General features: G+C 42.6%; 2 protein-coding genes across 3 annotated transcripts; both read left to right on the top strand.

The window, feature by feature from the left end:
* The first annotated feature begins 225 nt into the window (after positions 1-225).
* On the top strand, positions 226-18,177 carry LOC132789516 (protein patched). 2 transcript variants are annotated; one of them, XM_060797574.1, is made up of 6 exons: positions 226-1,274; positions 13,924-14,477; positions 14,547-16,494; positions 16,558-16,765; positions 16,860-17,131; positions 17,196-18,177. In XM_060797574.1, exons 1-6 carry the CDS (start codon positions 1,140-1,142, stop codon positions 18,093-18,095), a joined length of 4,017 nt encoding a protein of 1,338 aa, XP_060653557.1. In that variant the 5' UTR covers positions 226-1,139; the 3' UTR covers positions 18,096-18,177. The 2 variants fall into 2 exon arrangements, with proteins under 2 accessions (XP_060653557.1, XP_060653558.1); XM_060797575.1 differs by lacking the exon at positions 226-1,274 and adding an exon at positions 8,410-8,635.
* A 955-nt stretch (positions 18,178-19,132) lies between these two features.
* Positions 19,133-22,436, top strand: LOC132789896 (mitochondrial sodium/calcium exchanger protein-like). The gene is made up of 8 exons (XM_060798226.1): positions 19,133-19,258; positions 19,316-19,536; positions 20,178-20,503; positions 20,558-20,632; positions 20,684-21,160; positions 21,217-21,356; positions 21,406-21,640; positions 22,112-22,436. Exons 1-8 carry the CDS (start codon positions 19,214-19,216, stop codon positions 22,393-22,395), a joined length of 1,803 nt encoding a protein of 600 aa, XP_060654209.1. The 5' UTR covers positions 19,133-19,213; the 3' UTR covers positions 22,396-22,436.
* Positions 22,437-22,723: the final 287 nt, after the last annotated feature.

Below are 22,723 nucleotides of genomic sequence, written 5' to 3'. Positions count from 1 at the left end.
ACGCTAATGAAGTTGTAGACCTGCTGAAGTTGCCACTGCGAGATGTACATCTCTCACTCGCTCTCTCTTTCTCTCTCTCGCAAAGTATCTTCGTTGTGCATGTAACATGCTCATTTTAAGCTTAACAGTGCCATTTCGAGTTAACAGCATGGCAAAGTAAAAACAATGTGCAGCCAGAAGACGAAAACGTTAACGTTTCTGTATCTCTCAGACTGCGTGCGATCCTCGAACGAAACGGTTGTGCTCATTGCGTGAGCGGCACTAACGAAAAACGCGTTGAATGCAAATTATTTTGTATAAGTCGAGCTAAGATCAAATTGTGTGTTCTTCTCGCTAAACATACAGTAACAACAACGGTGTTGAAATTTATACATTCTATATGTATACAAATTGATCAATATCTAAAAATTAATTTAAATATCAAAAGCCAAAACGAAACGTCTACGTGCGCAAAGTGTGTGTAAAACAACAAAAAATACAAAAAAGCAAAACGCGCAGCGAGCATAAAAAGAGAGCGCAAAAGAAAAAAGAAAAAACGTGATGCAGCTTTGTGGTGGAAATATCTGAGAGACGTTCGCGTCGCATCCGAAAACGGCAACGGAAAATATGTGAATTATGTGTGAAAATTGTTGAAATTATTGTGGAAAATGTGCACAAATGCTGTCCCCAAGTGAAGCTATCTCAAACACGAGTCTACATCGAGTTAAAGCCACCGCGAAGCCAGCAATCACAACAAAAACAAAAGAGATAACGAGAGAGCGCTTTTAGTTTGAAATGTGTGTTGTGCAAATGTGGTGTGTTGTTGTTTGCATTTGTTCCGAAAATGCAGCTACAAATTGAATACAAAATTTGAGAGAAGAAAAAAAAGCATAGTGTTCTTTTTTTTTGTTTGAACATCAATAACAAAAATAAACAATACACGCGCACACACACACAAGCACAGATAGAGAGACATAGCAAAAGAGCGAACTTCAGGCAGATTGGTAGCACTTTTCTGTCGCTGTTAGTTAACAGCATAGCTTCATACTGAGAGAGACGCGGTGAGCGAGAGAGAGAGAGCGCGTTGTGTGACACCCACACAAACACTTTATCCTTGCACACACCAACACCAATACACACCGTAATACATATACACAAACATGGATAGGGATAGGGAGAGCCTGCCGCGAGTACCGGACACACACGGCGATGTTGTCGATGAGAAATTATTCTCGGATCTTTACATACGCACCAGCTGGGTGGACGCTCAAGTGGCGCTCGATCAAATTGATAAGGTAAGTGAGAAAACGAAATAAAAGATTCAGCAAAGCAATCTCCAGGCCTAGCTTTGTTTAATGAAGTCATTAAGCCGTTCGGACAGTTTTTTAATACAATTTATTGCTGATATCTCTCGCCGTTTTTTATACGTCTCTTCGCGCGTTTCGTTTCGTTTTCATTTCGTTTTCGTTTCGGTTTTTGGTTGTGCTCAATTTATTTTAATAGAGTTGTTTGCTAGAGAGGGGAGAGGTTAAGAAGGCGGTTGACAACGCCGACGACGATCGTAAACAATCGATTTCAGCTGAATTGTTGTTGTGGTTGAATTAATAAACCAAACCAAATGCCAGCGAATTAAGTTGTAAACGTATAAAAAGCTTCTTAGATAAAAACATCTGTTATCTGCGATTAGAGATATCATTAATATAAATAAATAAAGTACTTGGGGTTAAAGATCTCTTAATAATGAAAGCTTTTATCTTTGCTCGCATCCCCTCATTGTCATTGATGTTAATTAACATCAAACTGTTACGTAGCATAGGCCTACTTTGTATGCTGAGCATATTTCAAAGACAAAAATAGATCAACAACATCGCACATACGCATATACACTCGCAAATGCATTGTGGCTGTATGTGTTTGTTACTTTTATAGTATGTTTGAGTTTTCACTGACTTTTCAAGTGACAGCAAGCAACAACAACATCAGCAAAAGCAAAAGCAAATGCACGTCAACTGTTGCACAAATCAAAGCCAAAGCTATTTTCACTTGGCGCACAGCAGGGCCCAAAGACCCCAAAGACCTCCGACTTCGAGTGCGACTCCAACTCCAACTCTACTCAAGTTGATCGCAGTTTCCAGAGCCTCAGACAAAAACAACTTCATTATTTTGTGCTACTGTGCTGCGGCGACGTCGTCGTCATTGCTGACCGACCGCAAAAAAAAAGCAAAAAAAATAAAAACAACACTCGCAGCAGCAGAAATAACAACTGCACAAGACAACAACAAAAACAACGACAACGAGTGCCAAAAACAGTGAAGCTCTGACTGCGACTGCGACTGCAGCAGCAGCAGGAGCTTCTCAATGTAAATGGGGAGTGTGTGTGTGTGTGAGTGGAGAAGAAGGCAAAGCAACAGACGACGGCAACAAAAACATTTTTGATTTGCTCTTTGATGGAATGGAGCTTTGTAGCTTGGCGACTTGGAATGTGCGATGCTTAATAAACTCAACGAAATTTAGAAGATAACTGTTTCTGTTTACGAAGAGTAGATACACATATTTTAGCAGTCGCGGAAGAAAGCTGCATTTAATGCATGATAAAAAGATTAAAGACTTTTCTAGGAATTTTTATAGAGCATACAAATGTCGTAGAAAATATTTCCTTGACTTTTTATCGTACGTTTTCATGTGCTGTCGTTGTTTTGTATACTGTTTAGTTTTTTTTCTCCATCGTCGTCGTTTGCCAAAAGCATTCTGTTTGTCTGCTTTTGTTGTTGTTGTTGTTGTTGCTGTTGAGGAATTGTAGAGGCCGCCACCGCACACAGCGCGTCACGTCAGCTAGAAGAAACACAATCACACACATACACACACATGACACACAGAAATGTGTATGTACGTATGTTTGTACATTTTGTGAGCGCGGGTGGCCCACGACGGAACAGGCAAAAAAAACAACAAAAATAACTAAGAAAAAAAGAACGAAACATTTCACTGACGCACGCGCTTTTGCCTGCGCTCAGTAGCTGTCAAACTGTGGGCAACTGTTGTTGTTGTGTTGTGTTGTTGTCTGAACTTTTTCTCGTTGCTTCTCCTTTTGCCCATTGCCTTCCTTTCGCGGCGCTTTTTACAACTTGATGTCTTCATTATGCTTCCAGGCAGCCAGCCGAGCTCTCTGGCTCTTTCCATCTCTTTCTCGCTGGTGCATGGTTTTGTCTGCATCTCAATTATTTGCTGTTGTAACGTTACAAAGTTTCCTTGCTTGCATTGAACTTCTCGAAAGTTGTGGCAAGCGATCGATCGACAACAGCAACAGCATCAGGCGCTGTTGACTGCGAAGTCGACTGCGATTGCAGCTGAGGTGTGGTCGACTGACTTCGTAGTTGTTGTTGTTGTTGCTGTCGTGCATTGTTTTTGTTGTTTTCCTCTTTTTTTTGTGGTTTTCGCTGTTGTTTTTGTTGTTGCTGCTGCTGCTTGTGCTTTTGGCCTGTTGTTGCTCGTGACGGCGCCGTCGTCATCAACGACGATGGGCGATTTATTTTAATGACTCAATTTAACGAAATATATTAAGACATTAATATTGTCTAACGAAGCCCAGCAACAAAAGCGACAAGCGAAAAGGCGAAAGAACTGACAACAACGGCAACAGTAAAATGAAATGCATTTGTTACCTTTTTGGCTCGTTTCGCCTGGCCAAAATGCAAATGGCCCGAACGTTATGTTTATTATTTTCTGTTTGCCATAAAAAACAAGGGGCAAAAAACAGCAACAACAACCACACCAATTTATTGGCAACTTCTGGGAGGTCCGAGGGTGACGTTTTCATGAATGAGCTGAATGCCAAATTGAGCTTGAATTGATCAATACTTCAGTTGTTGTTGTTGCTATTGATAAATATGATTTTCACTCTATCAATTCTTTAGCCATTAGCGCATACCCTATAACGATTGTCGGTTAGGGGTTTACCTAACTAGAAGAAAACTAGGGAAGAAGACGAGACCATAAAGAACTTTTTAGATCTTTCTCAAAAAAAAAAAAATGAAAAAGGATCTATTAAGTTTCCTTAGTATTAGATACAAATTGCTTTAGATTTTTACTTGTTCCCTTTTCATGATAAGATTTAATTTAATTTAATAACTTATCAAACTACAGGGTATCTGTGAGTGTGGTGGAGCTCACAAGCAGTGACTCGTTTCACATTTGCTTGTGCCGCAAATTTATTTATGGCAATGCCGCACTATGGATGCAGACCATGTACGAATGAATGCGAGGATCATTGTATTTGTATTTGTATCTATCAGATACATTTGTATACGTACGCACATATAAATTCATGAATGAAATCGTCGGGGCCAAGGCACAAGTCCCCCTCGCACTCGCACTCGCTCTCTCTCTCTCTCTCTCTCTCTCTCTCGCCCCCCTCTCAACTGACGCTGTGCCAATTGTAAGGCACACAAAACCACTCAACACAGGAAGTTGAGAAACATTGGCGGCATTTTGAAGAAGTTTTCGTTGTTGTTGCTGTTGCTGTTGTTGTTGTTGTTCATGCGGCGGTGGCTAACAAATTTGTTTAGTCATGCCGCCGCCCCGATCTTTTCACAACAGCACATGAAAAACAAATATTTGTGATGCGGCTCTCCATCTCGTTCTCGCTGCCTTTCTGGCTCTCTCACTCGAAATTGACATGGCCAAAATCGAAAACCAGTAGCATAAACCCTCGAATCATAAATAAGCAGCTGCATCGTAATCACTACGGTAAACACAAGACCAAGCTGAGCGCAAAAATCTTTTGCATGGCAAACAAATACACAATCCACATATAGATGTTTACACTATGGAAGATATGCGATATACAATGTTGAACTCCCACTTGGAGCAAGTTCAAAGGAACTAAAGAGACTTTGGGATAAAATGGAATTCGTTTACATTGTAGAGATGTAAAAAATAGGGAGAGAAGTCTAAACTGTTTCATCATTGGACCTTATTAAAGAAAGTCCTCAAGATTACTGACATTATTCATTTACTCTCCGTTAAAATAGTTGCCAATAGATCAGTGCACTTCGAGAAAGACTTTGATAGCTTATCCCTTCTTTAGCTGAGTTGCCTTTCCCAAAATTCTTTACACTTTTTTTGAGAAGCACTTCGACGAAAGTCAAGGCGATTGGTAAACTCTGGCTTCTGTCTTTCTGCGAAGCAGCATTACAACGCCCCTATGCTTTAGTTGCAACACGCCCAGCATGTTCAATTACAGTTACGGTCTTGTTAAGGTCGAGCACTTCCTCCCTCAAAATGTAGACGTTTCTCTCTCTTGCACTCAACCCTCTGACAACTGTAAGCCGGAAACGCTTGTAGGCGTGAGATATCTTCATCAACACGTCCAGGGGTCTATCCTTCTTCTTGGAAGAGCAGCCTGCGGTTCGACTTCAGTTCCTTGGAGCTGAATCAATTTATGCAGGTACATAACTGGAGGTTCTACCTCCTGGAATGCGGTCTCTCTGAGACGTGTGTTTGCTTAAGGATTAGTTTGCACACAAGTGTCTTTTCTCCACTTGAGACTCGCCCCCTCGGTTCGCTTTGATCTTTCGCTTTTTTTCTCATTCTCTTTAAAAGAGATATTATTGTGATTTCGATTTTTCTCTCTAAATTTATTAGTGTTTGCCTTGGTCGCGTTTCGTATAACAAATATTGGTCTAAAGTGTGACCATGATTTATGTGCGTTACACCTGTTCCACGAGTGATCTCTGATCTTATCTTTTCTTATCTTATTATAATATTTATTTTCCAGTCTGCTTTCAACTTGTGTTCGCCGATATTTAGTCTAAAGAAGATATTTAGATTATTTGAACGAGAACTTGAAATTTCCGCCTTGTGTGTAAGAGATTATAAATATTACATACGCTTTACATTTAGCTCTAACTTGAACCCATCCAACTGGGAACCATAAATTAGCGACTAGATCTTTGATCTCTTTGATCCTTTAACTCCGTAATCGTCTTAGCAGCTGAGCGATCACTTTGGGGAAAAAGAGCGCATGTTTCTTTTCCCCCCTCAATTAAAGCTAAAAATACCCGGTGCCGAAAAATTGGTCTCAAGTTGTTGCCCCAAATAGCGCCCACACGTTGCCCCAACAATTGACAGCTCAATTTTGAGGCCTCACACCAAACAAGATAGAGAAAGAGATATAAAGAGAGTGAGAGAGACGCAAACAACTTTATTGAGGGGTGGAGAGAACTGGAAGTCGAAATGTGTTTTTCAGCCAGCTTCATTAGGCTCGGCTACGAGTTGAGTTGAGTTGTCTCGAGACTGAGACTGAGACCCGGGTCCCGAGACCCGAGCCCTACCTCTGTTTCTGGCCGCACATAAAACTGTTATTGTCTTCATCAGCGTGCCCCAGCAACGGGGCAACAGCGACAACAACAACAACAATAAAACCAACAGCAACAGCAACGAACGAACGTAAGACGAACAAAAAAAAAATCAAAAGAATTATGAAGACATTAACTTGACCACACAGCAAGCGGACGGGCCGGCCGGCCGACCGAGCGAAGCAGATAAAAGCAGCAGCAACAACAGCAACAACAACAGCAGCAGCAGCCGTCGCAGTAACGAACAAGCAAGAAAGCAAAACAGTTGAGAGAGGTCGACTGTGAGATACCCGTTAGCCATCTTGTGGAATACAAAAATATTTTGTGATACAAATAAAAAAGAATAAATAATAATTCCTAAATTAAAACTTATAAAAAATTAAAATAATAAGAACTTATTGTATAAATGCAATTGTAGTTGAATAACTAAAGTAATTAGTTCATTGGGTCGAATACATTGTCAATTCCCACAAATTCTAATACCCTTCTAAGTTACGCATTGCGGGTATAAAAAGGTACCAAAAGCAAAGAAGAAGACGGCGACGCAGTGACATTGGGCAGCAAAATGAGACAGCAACACCGAGACAGACAAAACAGAAACAGAAACGGAGGCTTGAGACTCTGACTGCGACTGCGCTGCGGCTGCTCGTCTGCTGCTGCGACTGCGACTACGACTGAGGCTGTGATAGAGACTTCAGGCAGAGAGCGAGACAGAGGAGACCAAAGAGCAATGCGAGTACCGGAAAGAAACATTCAAGCAATAATCACGGAATTCACTGAAAAAGCAGTTAACGGACAGGCTGGACAAGCAACGGACACACACACACAAATATAGCATAGCCGAGTGTAGTGTGTAGTGTAGGGCCATGCAGGGCTCAGGCTCAAGACGAGGCTGAAGCCTTCACACTCACACTCACGGCTGTCGCCCTGTAGCATAGCCCTTGCCTTGTCTTGCCCTCTCGCTCTCGTTCGTTGTTTCGTTTCGATTTCGATGCGTGTGTACCTGTGTCTGAATGAGACTGAGAATGAGCGACGTGGCCGCCTTGGCTACCTGACCGACAACAGCCTGTGTACGAGCATGCGTCAGTGTGTGTGTGGCTGTGTGTTTCGTATGAAAATAATAAAGAAATTAAATTGCTTGAAAGCAAAGCAACAAGCAGTGAGATGTTGCCGTTGCTTGCGGGGCAGGTGAAGTTAAATTTAAAGTTATTGCTGCAATTTTATGACAGCCGCCAGTTGAAGTTTATTTTATTTTTGTTTTTTGTAGCTTTTTCGGCTGCAACGCCTACACCACAACAATCGACAAAAAAAAGCTGTGGAAATGAGTTGAAAAGCAAAAGAGCAGCTTAGCAACAAAGTCAACAACTACCTCTCTTCTCACAGGCTCCTCTCTCTTAGTTGCTTATGCTTGTGTTTCGCTCTGTCACCTGTGATTGCAATGCTGATGTTGTCGTCGGCGCTGGTTAACGGTAACGAAAGCTGCCGTCTGCCGTCTGGCGATCTCACGAGTTGCCAAACAGTTTCAGCTGCTCCAATGACCTTCAAACCCTTTTTTTTTTCTCTTTTTGCTTCTCTTTTTTGTTTGCCCGATTCCGTTGAATGGAGAGCGACGCAATGCCAAAAATAATAAAAATAAAAATAATACATGCATGAACGCTTGCTGGTCACGTTTAAGAGGCGCCATAAAGTGCCGGCAAATGGCGATTTGCATGCGTCGTCATCGTCCCATTTACTTTATTTTAATTGCTTGCCTAGCCGCAAAAATTGGCGCGTTTAAACAGAGTGCGTAACTAAATGTGAGCATTGTGTGTGGTCCAGTTGCTCTCTCACTCACACATATGTACATATGTATGTACATACATACACACAGATCATAAAGCGTAATACTCACATGGCTGTGCTTTTAATGCGGGTCGTCGAGGGCGAGAGAGAGAGATAGAGAAATTATGCTTGCACAGTGGGACAAGGGTGTTGTCATTGCTTAAAGTGAATTTGCATAAATTGTGATCTCACATTATTTCTTAGGAGTCTTGAACTTTATAACTTAAAATCACATAGGCCTTGGCAGTTTTTTTTTTGTGTGTATTTATTCAGATTACACTTAATTTTCTTGATTGTTCTTTAACATAAAATAGTAAAAAAGAAGTCTATTTTTAAAATAAAACGGACATCCACATGTCTAAATGTCAGCAACATGCTCTCAATTGTGTATTCAAGAACGCCTTTGCGCGGGATATAACTTTAATGGGATCTACACATTTTATGTCAAAGCGTTACGTGAAAAGACTGGGCAACCAAGCGTAAGTTTTATTATATCTCCAAAATCGAGTTTTCGATTTTTACGACTTGTTGCAAAAAAGCAGCAGCTGTAATGCAGCATTCATCAATGCGGGCAAAAAACTCCAACGGTGATCCGTCACTATACTGCTCTCTCCCTATATATGCATATAGCAAACAGACTGAGGTACTCTCTCGTAGTCTCTTGGAGCATTCTTGTCGCATAAACTATGATCAGGAGATTACTTTTAAACGCCTCACGGGCATCATTTGCACCATAGGCCCTGCATCGCAAAGTGTGGAAATGATGGTGAAATTGAAGGAGGCTGGCATGAATATAGCACGTTTGAATTTCTCCCACGGCACTCACGCTCAGCACTGCCAAACAATTGTCAATTTGCGGAAAGCTTCAGAAATTTACAGCAAACAATTGGGATACAAGAATCATACGGCAATTGCCTTGGATACCAAGGGTCCTGAAATACGAACAGGTCTCATAGCGGGCAGTGGTACCTCAACTGTTGAATTGAAAAAAGGTGAAACATTTCGGTTGAGCACAAATCAGGAGTTGGAGAAGAATGGCACTGTTGAAAAGGTTTTCGTAGATTATGCGAATATAACAAAAGTATTGAAACCCGAAAATCGAGTATTTTTGGATGATGGATTGATATCGTTGCTAGTTAAAGATATCAGTGGGGATGAGTTGATTTGCGAAGTAGAAAATGGTGGAAAATTGGGTTCACGCAAAGGCATCAATTTGCCAGGCATTGATGTGGATCTGCCGTCCGTTTCCGAAAAGGATAAAGCTGACATACAATTTGCTGTAGACCAGAAATTAGACATGATATTTGCGTCATTTATTCGCGATGCTAATGCCATCGAGGAGATACGTTCCTTGCTCGGTGAGAAGGGTAAAAAAATAATGATCATTGCTAAGATCGAGAATCATCAGGGCATGAAAAATATTGCTAAAGTAATTGCAGCCTCCGATGGCATAATGGTGGCCCGTGGCGATCTGGGAATTGAAATTCCTGCGGAAAAGGTTTTTCTTGCTCAAAAAACGATTTTCGCTCAATGTAACATGGCTGGGAAACCAGGAATCTGTGCCACCCAAATGCTAGAGTCTATGATTAAAAAACCTCGCGCCACCCGTGCTGAACTTTCGGATGTAGCGAATGCGGTGCTCGATGGCGCCGATTGTGTCATGCTATCGGGAGAAACGGCTATGGGTGAATATCCTTTGCAATGTGTCCAAGTCATGACTCGAGTCTGTCAGGAGGCCGAAGCTGCTGTGTGGAGCGATAATTTGTTTACGGATCTTGTTAATGCTAATGAAGAAGAAATCGATTTGGAGGCTGCGATGATTATATCTGCAGTCAGTGCGGCGATTAATAGCAATGTTCGGGCGATTATAGTGCTGACTTCGACGGGAAATACAACTTTTATGTTGAGCCGATATCGACCGCCTTGTCCAATTATAAGTCTCATTACTGGCAATGATATGATTGCACGTCAGTCGAATCTATATCGTGGTATTTTCACAATTAGCTACGATAGCAGTGGCGATATTGATGTTGATGAGCGCCTTAAACGTGGTATTAAAATATCCAAGGAAGCGGGCATTATAAAGGATAAAGATGCCGTTGTTATTGTGACTAGCTTAAATTTTAAAACCGGGCTCTCAAACTCAATGCGAATGATTTATGTGTAAAAGCGTATTCACGATAAATTTTGAATTATTTTAATATTTAAGCAGTATGTGTAAATCTAATGCAATTTATATTAAAATATTTATGTAATTTATGACTACGATGATAATAGAAAAACATTATCTAAAGAATTTATCGTAAATCTATATTTATTTGCCATAAATTATGCCAGTTCCAACTCATTTCTGTATCGAACGAAATATGATTTAAGTTTTAAGTGGGCCCATTCTGTTTGTGTCGAAAAAATGTTTATTTTTGGAATACCTAAATCTTTCCGTTCAATGAGTGGAGGGAACAAAATACGGATTATATTGCCCAAGAAGCATATCTATTGATATCTCATTCGTTTCGAAGTGAGTAATATGATAATTATGAATCAACTGGGTGGTCCGTCACGTCGTTTTTTTGTCCAACCGATACATATATTGGGTTTCGTTTTATGCCAAAAAGCGCTTTGCATTCGTTTTTTATTGCGGCATAACTATAACTGGCCTCTCCTATTCAAATTATGGATCGCGCCTTAGCTGCGTATACTGAATATCATTTTTGCTTTTTTCTTTTCTTTCATTTTTTTGTTTTTGTTTTCTTTGGAATGGGCATGGAAATGTTTTCATATATTTTTTTGTGTAGCGACTTCTGCTTATAATGTGGCGTGTAATTAAGTAGTCAAAGCCCGTGGGGGGCGTCTGGGGTCTTTGGCTAAATTATTCATATGGATGTCCCGACTGACATGGAACTTTTTTGATTGATTAGTGGCTGAGGCTTTCTTTGTGTTCAACAAATTGAAATTGTTTCAAAATGAAGTCGAAACCTAATGGAGCATCTCATTACGGGAATCCATTTTATTTTCGATTGCCACACAATGCACCTGTCACACTGTTGCGGGCAGTGTTGCCGTCTCGGTCGTGCGCAGGCGTATATTCGTCACGGCACAGCTACATGCAGTGCATGTCAAACTGTGTCGTGGGATTAGCCATGCGCAGAGGATTAGGACGAAAATGCGCATTTCTAATGAAGTTGTTCCCCAGAGTTTGCCAGACGCTGTGCTTGTGTGTCTTACAAAGAAAATGCAGCACATACAAAGCAAAGAACAACAGCAGCGACAACAACAGCAACTGCAACAACAAGATGAAAGCAAGGCAAGCAGAGGCCATAAATCAATTTGTGACATTTCCTCACGACGCGACGTTGACGTCGAAGTCGACGTTGGCAGCGACAGCGACAGCAGCTGCGGGTGTATCGGAGAAACAACAACAAACACCAACTGCAAGAAGTAGAAGAAGAGGAGTAGGAAGAGGAACAACAACAGCAGGCAAGATTGATGATATGTCACATGGAGCAGGCAGCATTTGGCGCAGCTTGTTGCAGATTGAGAGGAGGCTGAAAGATGAAAGCAAAGAGGAATTGAGGTAGACAGGCAGAGCAAGAGAAAGAGATGGCGCGCTGAGCTGACAAGCGTTAACAGCGGACGTCGCTGTGATGGCTCAATCAAGCACAGTTTGAGCTGCACTGCACTGTGGGCTGCCGAATCTAGATTAAGTTTATTTTTAGTTGTTGTTGCTGCTGTAGTTGCTGCTTGCGACCTGCGGCATTACAAGATTGTTGCGCCCCGCACAGTACTTCCAAGAATTTTGTGCATCTTCCATTTTTTCGTTGTTGCTTTCGTTGTTTTGTTTAGGTTTTTCTGCCCAGAGAAAAACATTCTTCTAGGCTACACAAATTATGGAAAAATTCCACGAACATTGCAATCGCCCAGTCGCCGCCGTTGCAGTCGCCACATGCGGCGCGCTGCTGCTGTTGCTGCAGCTTGAAAGAGACGCCGCCGCAAACGCAGTCGACGCTGTTGCAGTTACCGTTGCTGTTGTTGTTGTTTTCTTTGCCGGTGTTGCCGTCAATGACTTAATTAATAGCGACAAAGTCAGAGCCGCTTTTGAGTTTGAATTTTTGCGGAAATGACACAAAGTCGCGACGCGTCGACTGCATACAGAAAAGCAAACAGCAACAACAACAGCAGGAAGTGCGGCACTAGTGTTGTCTCGCTCCATCAGTCGCTCTTTCTAGCAATGGACGCACCTAGAAATGCCACGCATAACTTCAAAAGCAAACACACAGAGAGAGAAAGAGAGACTCTAAGCGCAGCTAACCTTTTGGCATGCCTTATTTATGGCTGACTCCCGCGCAGTGGGTCCCTCTGTCTCTTTCACTCTGTGGCTCTCTGTTAACGGTAGTCATAAAGTGCCTGCCCAGCAACAATAAAACCGTCGTCTTCCTTGCACAGTCAATGCCACTTAAGTCATTTTCCAGCTCTTGTGCTTTTTACAAAACCAACAACAGCGATCGCAACAACAACAGCAGCAATTGCTGCGTGAGCACGAAACTAAAAACCTAAAACCAGCCTAATGGTTGGGCCACATTTCACTGTGTGCGGAAAATCTGTGAAAAGCGATAAAAGCAAAAGGAGACTTGACTTGAGGAAAAACAAAAACAACAGCAACTTAAATAGAGCCCAGGCGAAAGATTGAGACGTTTCGAGCTTGGAATGTGTGTGCTGCGACTGCGACTGAGGCTTAGGTTGGGTTTGGGCTTGGGTGAGGCGAACGCTGCACAGTGGGACGCAGTCAGTCAACAATGATTTGGATACTTTTTTTTTGTATTTTTTGTTATTAACAAAAAATTGCATTAATAGGAATTTCAATTCTAAATGAACATCATATTATAATTCTTAGTAATTAAAGGATGTTGAAAGGGAATTTTATTCAGAATTAAATATTAAAGAAAAAGAAACAAAAATGTATAGGTCAATGAATAAATTAAAATACAAAATAAAATGGAAAAAAAATTTTGTTATAATTGTAAACAAATTTTGAATTTCATTCAAAGTATCTTTTTACAATAGTTAATGCTAAGGAAAATATCTTAGTAAACTGATTCGTGTCTTGGCAGATCTATTTACTAAAAGATTATCTAAATAGGGTTCCACTGTGCAATGACTGTTCGGTTAAAGGTTCGATTGAGATGTTAGCGTTCTCCTCATTATTTGGGGCTCAATTTCCGTGCAGGCAAAAGACAGCGAGAAAGCGATGGGAATGGGAATGGGAAAGGGCGAGGGGAAGGGCAAGGGAAGCCAGCAAGCCAGAGGGGGCTACAAAGCCAGCTCAGCTTGGTGGGTCTTGAGTTCCAATTGCCAAACAGACGATTATAGGTTGAGGTTGCGGCGGCTGTGGCTGTGGCTGCGGCTGCGTCGACGTCGACGGCGGCGTCTTGTGTTGTTTTTTTTTTGTATGGAATGGGTTGGGTTTTGGATTGGGATGCCATGACGATGATGATGATGATGATGGGGATGCTGGTGATGCTGCTGCTGATGGTGATGCTGATGCTGATGTCTTCATCGCAGATGCTGCACGAGAGTTGGAGGGGGGAAACATATAAATTATATGGCTGCGGTTTTGGGCCACACGCTGTTTCGTTATAATTTTAATGCGTTATTTATGGCATGTGAGCCAGAGAAAAGACAACAACACGAGCAATAAAAACAAATATGCTACAAAAAAAAAAAAAACAACAGAAAACTAACTCTCTCTTTCTCTCTCTCTCTTTCGTAGGGCAAGGCGCGTGGCAACCGCACGGCAATCTATCTGCGTTCAGTATTCCAATCCCACCTCGAAACGCTCGGCAGCTCGGTGCAAAAGCATGCGGGCAAGGTGCTCTTCGTGGCCATCCTGATGCTCAGCACATTCTGTGTGGGCCTCAAGAGCGCCCAAATCCATTCGAAGGTGCATCAACTGTGGATACAGGAAGGCGGTCGACTCGAATCCGAGCTCGCCTACACACAAAAGACAATTGGCGAGGACGTATCCACGACGCATCAGCTGCTCATCCAGACGGCGCACGATCCCAATGCCTCCGTATTGCATCCGCAAGCGCTTCAATCGCATCTCGAGGTGCTGATCAAGGCGACGGCGGTCAAGGTGCATATGTACGACACGGAATGGGGACTGAAGGACATGTGCAACTCACCGACAACGCCCAGCTTCGAGGGACACTATTACATTGAGCAGATACTAAAGCATCTGATACCCTGTTCGATTATTACGCCGCTGGATTGCTTCTGGGAGGGCAGCCAGCTGCTGGGACCCGAAATTCCTGTTTTTATACCGTAAGTTGCAAGTTGGGAACTAGAACTGCAGACAGAACCTAACCAAGTTCTCTTTTCCTTACCTTCTAGTGGCCTCAATCGACATCTGCAGTGGAGCACGCTGAATCCCTCAGAGGTGATGCAGTTCATGAAGCAGAAAATGTCCGATCAAAAGATCAGCTTTGACTTTGACACTGTCGAGCAGTACTTGAAGCGTGCGGCCATCACCAGTGGCTACATGGAGAAGCCCTGTCTCAACCCACAGCATCCACTCTGCCCGGACACAGCGCCCAACAAGAACAGCACACAACCACCAGATGTGGGTGCCATTCTCTCGGGTGGCTGTTATGGCTATGCGGCCAAGTATATGCACTGGCCGGAGCAATTGATTGTGGGAGGCTCGCAACGCAATCGCAGCGGACACCTGAAGAAGGCCAAGGCTCTGCAGACGGTGGTGCAGCTGATGACTGAGAAGGAGATGTTCGATCAGTGGCAGGACAACTACAAGGTGCATCACATTGGTTGGTCACAGGAGAAGGCCGCCGAAGTGCTCAATGCGTGGCAACGCAACTTCTCCCGCGAAGTGGAGCAACTGCTGCGCAAGCAATCCCGCATTGCTGCCAACTACGACATCTATGTGTTCAGTTCCGCCACCCTGGATGACATCCTGGCCAAGTTCTCGCACCCGAGTGCGGTTAGCATTGTGATTGGAGTTGCTGCCACCGTGTTGTACGCCTTCTGCACGCTGCTGCGTTGGCGTGATCCTGTGCGTGGCCAGAGCAGCGTGGGCGTTGCTGGCGTGCTCCTCATGTGCTTCAGCACCGCAGCTGGCTTGGGCTTGTGTGCCCTGCTGGGAATTGTCTTCAATGCAGCCAGCACGCAGGTTGTGCCTTTTCTGGCACTTGGCTTGGGGGTGGATCACATCTTTATGCTGACGGCAGCGTATGCGGAGAGCAATCGCAAGGAGCAGACCAAACTCATATTGAAGAAGGTCGGACCCAGCATCCTCTTCAGTGCCTGCAGCACGGCGGGTTCCTTTGCCGCAGCTGTCTTCATTCCGGTGCCAGCGTTGAAAGTGTTTTGCCTGCAGGCTGCGATAGTGATGTGCTTTAACCTAGCTGCAGCACTTCTGGTATTCCCAGCCATGATTTCGCTGGACTTGCGTCGTCGCACCGCCGGCAGAGCGGACATCTTTTGCTGCTGTTTTCCCGTGTGGAAGGAGCAACCCAAACAGCTGGTCATGAACAACAACAACAGCCGTAGTTCGCGACACCTCAAGAACTCGAACAATCTGCAGCAGCAACAGGAACAACAGCAGCCGGCACAGAATCCGTTGCTGGAGTCAAGAGGAACAGCTTCGAACGCGCCAGCAACGAATGAGGATAACACTTACTTTCTGCCCTGCTTCTCGCTAAGGAGTTTTGCCTTCAAGTATTATACGCCGTTTCTCATGCGCAGCTGGGTTAAATTTCTGACCGTGATGGGTTTCCTCTGTGCGCTGATCTTCAGTCTATACGAGGCGCGATCGCTGCAAGATGGCCTCGATATTATTGATCTGGTACCAAAGCACAGCAACGAGCACAAGTTCCTCGATGCGCAGACGCGTCTCTTTGGCTTCTACAGCATGTTTGCGGTGACCCAGGGCAACTTTGAGTATCCCACGCAGCAGAAGCTGCTCTGCGACTACCACGAAGCCTTCGTCCGAGTGCCGCATGTGATCAAGAACGACAATGGAGGTTTGCCCGATTTCTGGCTGGTGCTCTTCCGCGAGTGGCTGTTGAATCTGCAGCGGATCTTTGACGATGCGGTTGCGAACAAGAATCTCACCACTGAGGGATGGCATGGGAATGCCAGCAGCGATGCGATACTCGCTTATAAGCTGATTGTGCAGACGGGACATGTGGATAATCCGGTGAATAAGAATCTAGTGCTCAGCAATCGACTTGTGAGCAGTGATGGCATCATCAATCCCAAGGCATTTTACAACTATCTCTCGGCCTGGGCCACCAACGATGTGTTTGCCTACGGTGCCTCTCAGGTGAGTTTCTAGCATCGCTCCTCCATATTAAACTGTGACTGATTTGTTGTGTTATTTTTGCAGGCAAAACTGTATCCGGAACCACGTCAGTATTATCATGCGCCCGCCGAGTACGATCTGAAGATACCGAAGAGTCTGCCTTTAGTTTATGCCCAAATGCCTTTTTATCTACACGGCTTGACGGACACGTCGGAGATCAAAACGCTAATCGGACACATACGCGATCTGAGTGTCAAGTTCGAGGGCTACGGGCTACCCAACTATCCCTCAGGTAGGTGTCTTTAGTTCGATTATATATTTAAGTTTACGCTTATTAGTTTTTTATTCATTTGCCTTATTAATCGTTATAATTTGTTCGTTTACAGGCATTCCCTTCATCTTCTGGGAGCAGTACATGACGCTGCGCTCCTCGCTGGCGTTGATTCTAGCCTGTGCTTTCCTGGCCGCCATGTTGCTGGTCTCACTGCTGCTGCTCTCGGTGTGGGCAGCCGTGTTGGTCATCATTACGGTGCTCGCATCGCTGGCACAGATCTTTGGCGCCATGACGCTGTTGGGCATCAAGTTGTCGGCAATTCCAGCCGTCATACTCATACTGAGCGTGGGCATGATGCTCTGCTTTAATGTGCACATTTCGCTGGTAAGTTTACGGTTTGAATTGATACTTTAAGAATAGTCTTTAATATTTATCTTATGCTTTGCAGGGCTTCATGACATCGGTGGGCAATAGACAGCGACGCATTCATCTGGCCATGCAGCTGTCGCTGGGTCCGCTGGTCCATGGCATGCTCACCTCGGGCATGGCTGTGTTTATGCTCTCCACCTCGCCCTTTGAGTTTGTCATACGGCACTTTTGCTGGCTGCTGCTCGTCGTGCTGTGCGTCGGCGCCTGCAACAGTCTCGTCGTCTTCCCCATCATACTGAGCATGTTGGGACCCGAGGGCGAACTGGTGCCGCTCGAGCATCCCGATCGCATCTCGACGCCATCGCCGGTGCCGCTGCGCAGCAAGCGCTCCAACAAATCGTTCATTGTGAATGGATCGCGAGGCTCGTCACGGAATTCGAACAATTGCCACAAGGCTCATCATTATCACAAGGATATGAACGTCAATGATCCGTCGCTGACGACGATCACAGAGGAGCCGCAGTCGTGGAAGTCGAGCAATTCATCGATACAAATGCACAACGATTGGTGTGCGCCGTCAGCACCGACGATGCATCACAACTACAATCACAATCTAAACAATCATTACATGAACAACATCAACTATCAGCATCGCGAACGCGAACGTGATCGTGAACGGGAACGTGAACGTGAAAGGGAACGCGAGCGGGAACGTGAAAGGGATCGTGAACCAACGTATCCAAGCAACAGCTGCGGCAACAGCAACAGCAGCTATGCGGTGCCACAGCCCTCATACCACAAGGTGTCGCAGTCGCAGTACGGGCCGCCGGAGCTGCAGAGCATTGTGGTGCAGCCGGAGGTGACGGTGGAGACGACGCATTCGGATAGGAATACCACCAAGGTGACGGCGACGGCCAACATTAAAGTGGAGCTGGTCACACCGGGACATGCGGTGCGCAGCTACAACTTTACCAGTTAGCCCAGCTGCTAGCTGCTGCTTCTGCATTAGTTCCTGTAGCCATTAACGACTATCACACACACTATATATATATATATATATATATATATATATATATATACTATATCTGTATCTTAATCTGTAATCTGTATATGATGTGTATGCATGTTAGTTAATTTCCCATACTTGTATGTGTGTCTAGTATAGATCTATATATATAGAAATATATATAGAGCACGCTGCTACGCTCTCTCCGCATGCCTAGCAGCAACTCCCCCCTTGTATGTATTGTATTTAGTACTTAAGGCATTTTTATACATAGAGTTATTTATTGTAACACACAAAAACACACACACACGAACACAAACACAGCTATGTACTTATATATACACATATATAGATATATATTTAATGCGAGATTCACACACACACAAATGTCAAAAAGCACTAGTAATTTATAGCATTTAATTTAGTTTAAATATGTACATAAAACACAAGGACTTGAACCAAAATAGTATCGCTTAAAAACAAAAAACACAAAAACAACAAAATATAAAAAACAATGATGTAAGCTTAGAAATAAAACGAACGAAAGAGAATTTTACTAAAAAAAACAAAAACAAAACAATAATCCCTCCTTTAGGTACTTACAAACAAAATTTTTCATTGTTAGGACAAGAAAATGGAAGAGTTGAAGAACTTTTTGACATTTACAAAGTTTCTACAAAAGCGAAAGCATTTAAATAAAAACAAAGAATTTATAAAGTGCAAATTGGGGTTTTTAGTGGCGAAAAGGAATACAACACTTTTGTATTATGCGGGATTCAAATAGGATTTAAATTAATAGTAAGTTAATGTTTTTTTTTTGTAACAGGAAGAGAAGGCATCTCCGACCCTATAAAGTATATATATTCAAGATAAGCGTCCACAGCCGAGACGATCTAGTCATGTCCGTCTGTCCATCTGTTTTTTTGTCCCAAGTTTTGGACTAAACCACTGGTCCAATAATTAAGAAAAAAGTTGAAAGTATTTACTAAGTTTTCAAATTTGAATATCCAATTTGAGGCTGTGATTTTTCAGTTATCGATACTTTTCATTTTACACATTTTTAGATATTTTTTTTAATTTAAGGTGTAAGTATGGCCACGTCGTTAGATGAGGAATTCAAGTACTTTCTGAGTAACGTACGTATAAATCAGTTGTTCAAGTTGCATGCCTCTAAGAAAAGCTTCGTTCCACAGATAAGTTGCCTGGCTGTGTTGCGTTTGCCCTACAATGAACGTTGCATGATGATCAAAAGAGTGAAAAACTGTCGCGATATTCTGGGTTACTTCAACTACTTTGAGATGATGTACTGCTTTTTCAATGTGCACGAAAAGTTCATTGAGATCTGTGTGATGTTGATATTTTTGATAATTGCCTACTACTATCTGCTGCTCATGTCCATTGTGGTGGATGTTTCGTAAGTCTTAGAATGGTTTCTCTTTTTATATCCTCTACCAAGAGGGTAGAAGGATATTAGAGCTTTGTGCCCTCAGAAAATGAATGTAAGAGGCAGGAGTCTATTACGACTCCATAAAGTATATAACATATATTCTTGTTCAGCGACAACATTTGAGACGTTATAGCCAGGTCCGTCTGCTTTGCGGTTCGTCTGTAGGTTATGATCTCAGAGACTATAAAATATAGAGCTCTCATTTTTTGGACATCACTTGTTATAGATTTCTTCAAATCGAAAAAAACAATAGCACGCGTAATTTTGAACCTAGCTTTTGGTATACACAATATTAACTATAGTATTTGTGACTCAAGAAAAGTTGGCTGCAATCAGATAAACATTGTAAAAGCTATTTATGAAATTATTTTACTTGGGCTGCTGCAGTCGGATCTTAGTTGGTTGATAATGCAGTATATTTTGAACTATATGGTATATTTGGGATGTTATAATTTATCGATATACCAAATATACTCTTCGCTATATTAATTTGGTATATTTAAAAAAAATACCACAAGATTTTGCTTTCATTGACACCGGGTAGCGGGTATTTCACAGTCGGGTATACTCGACTGTAGCTCCTTAACTTGTTTTTATGCTACCCTTAGTTTCATGCCCGTGCTGAAGATTCTGTCGGTCAAGATGCATTTGAGCGAATTTGTGGCTGGTGCCACGCTCTTTGCCTTTGGCGCCTCGTGTCCGGACTTTGTGGCCAATCTGCTGCCCATTCGAGAGGACTCTGCTATAATTGCCGGAACCTTTGGCGACTCGGTGGTTAACGTTTTGCTCTGCGGTGGCCTCATCTGCTATATGAAACCTTTTAAGATGGATTGGTTTGTTGTGGTGCTAGAATTGTTGTTCCTCTGGCTGGCTGTGGAACTGCTGCGTTATCTGATGTTCTACAATCAATGCATGAGCTACACCGACAGCTCAAGTAAAGAAGATTTTAGTTATTTAATCAGTCTATATTCTTGAACTAATTTTACAGTCTTGCTCTCCGTTTACTTGCTTTATTTGATCGTCATTGTAATCGACCTTAAGCTGCTGCGCTGGACCATAAATAGTGAGTTGACTTCCTTAAGGATGTAAAAGTTCTAAAGCGATTTTCTGGCAGAGCTGCAGCGGGAAATTCTTGAGCTCAAACGACAGTCAGCTTCAGTGGAGCGCGAGAACCAGATGGCGATAAGGATTGCTGCCTTGAGGGAACTGATGCGTCATCAGCATATGCAAATACGCAGCAGTTCCTTGCGTACAAGCAGACGACGAACCTTGGAGAACTCTTTGCCACAACTCAAAAAGGAGGGCTTGGATTACGAAGCCAATCGCACCATGTTGCACAACAAGAACAATCCAAAGAATCGCTTGCTGTGGACAGACTTCTTAGAGTCCCTGAATCCCATCGATGCCACAGAATGGAGATTAGCTGGACGCTGTCAACGCTTCTGCATCTTGATTCAGTGTCCTATGCGACTACTGGTCACCATCTTCGTTCCCGTGGTGGATTATGAGCTCTATAAGCATGGCTGGAGCAAGTTGCTCAACTGTACGCAGATTGTGACGAATCCCTTCTTTCTTATCACTGCCGTACATTGTAGGTTAAGCAATCAATCACATGCATCAATCATGTCAAGCTCTCTCCCTTTACAGCGAAGTGTAACAATTCGTACACCTCTTGGATCGCAGACTTTAACATCAGCTACTCCAAGTGGTCTTTGTGCCTCACCGTTCCCCTGGCCATCGTCACTTTTTGCCACGCCCGCACCGATGTACCGCCTCATTATCACTTTGTAAGTTTCGCTCGTGAATCGGAAACATTATTAAATATAATAATTTCAGCTTTTCATTGTGCTAAGTGCGAGTAGTTCCTTAGTCATCATTGTGATTTGCAGCAGTGAGATTGAGGTGCTCATTGCCATTGTGGGCATCGTGTGTCACCTGAGCGAACACTTCTTGAACATCACATTTGGATCGATGGGCAGTGCTGTTATCAATCTGATGGCTTCTTATGCCATGACCGTCCAGGGATATGAGAAATTAGCTTTCACAGGAGTCTTTGCTGGACCTTTTTTTAGTAAGTTGCAATTTGGTAATGTCCTTAACTCTCGTGAAACAATTTTAGTGATTATCTGATGTCATATTTGTAAAAAAAATATATATTGATTGATTGATCAATCAAAATTTGATTGGAATACCAAATTTTAATTTAATATACTTTTAGTAGAACACCATTAATCTTTTAAAAATAATTAAAAAATAACCGACTAGCAATCAAAGTTGTTTGATCAATCAAAATTTTGTTTTAAGATGCTTAAGAAAAATGTAATTTATGATAATAGTACAAGAACTCGTCTCTGTTCTTTAAAATATGTTTAAAATGAAAACAAATTGACGGGAAAAGGTTTTGTTGATTGATCAATCAATATTTTAGTTACTAAGAAGTCATTTCCGCTTTCTAAAACAATCTTAAAACGAAATCCTTGTGATCATAACTGTTTTGATTGACCAATCAAAATTGTAACTCCTTCTACTTCTTGAATTTTAGATACTGTTGTAAGCATGGGTGTCGCCTTCATGTACAATGAGAAAACTCATAAGGTGGGATCAGCAATATGGTTGAATGGCGAGCATGGTGACAACTGCTATATATTTATATTCATTACCATAGTTACCACATTATGGTGGTTGTCGTTGTTTAATTTTACCCCTCGACGGTCGGCAGCTGTATTTTCTTGGACTATTCTTGCTCTTTTCATACTTTATGCCGTTGCTGTCGAGTGGGATATAGTACACGAAATAACGAATGATGAAAGGTTTGAGCCCAGATAACTATTCCAGTCTACTAATAAATGTTGTTTTTTAATATTATATATATTATCATTATTATTATATGTAGATCTTCTAATGCATGACAAAAAATCTGGCAGTTATTTTTTTTTTAAATTACACTATTTATCTGCGTTGTGAACCAGCATGGTTAAGAATCATTCACTTGTTAAGGTAAGGTATGTGTCTTAGCTGACTTATCAAGTACATTTTTGTGCCAAATACTTTCGTTCAGTAAACTAGGAGTTCGGCCAGTCGGTTCATTTCTGAGCTAAATATTTTCGTTCAGTAAGTTAGGAGTTCGGTATGTCGGTATATTTCTATGCTGTTT

Source organism: Drosophila nasuta, chromosome 3 (genome assembly GCF_023558535.2).
Source record: "Drosophila nasuta strain 15112-1781.00 chromosome 3, ASM2355853v1, whole genome shotgun sequence".
NCBI lineage: Eukaryota > Metazoa > Arthropoda > Insecta > Diptera > Drosophilidae > Drosophila > Drosophila nasuta.
Note: the sequence above shows the minus strand (reverse complement) of the source record. Positions and strands in the feature narration are given on the sequence as shown.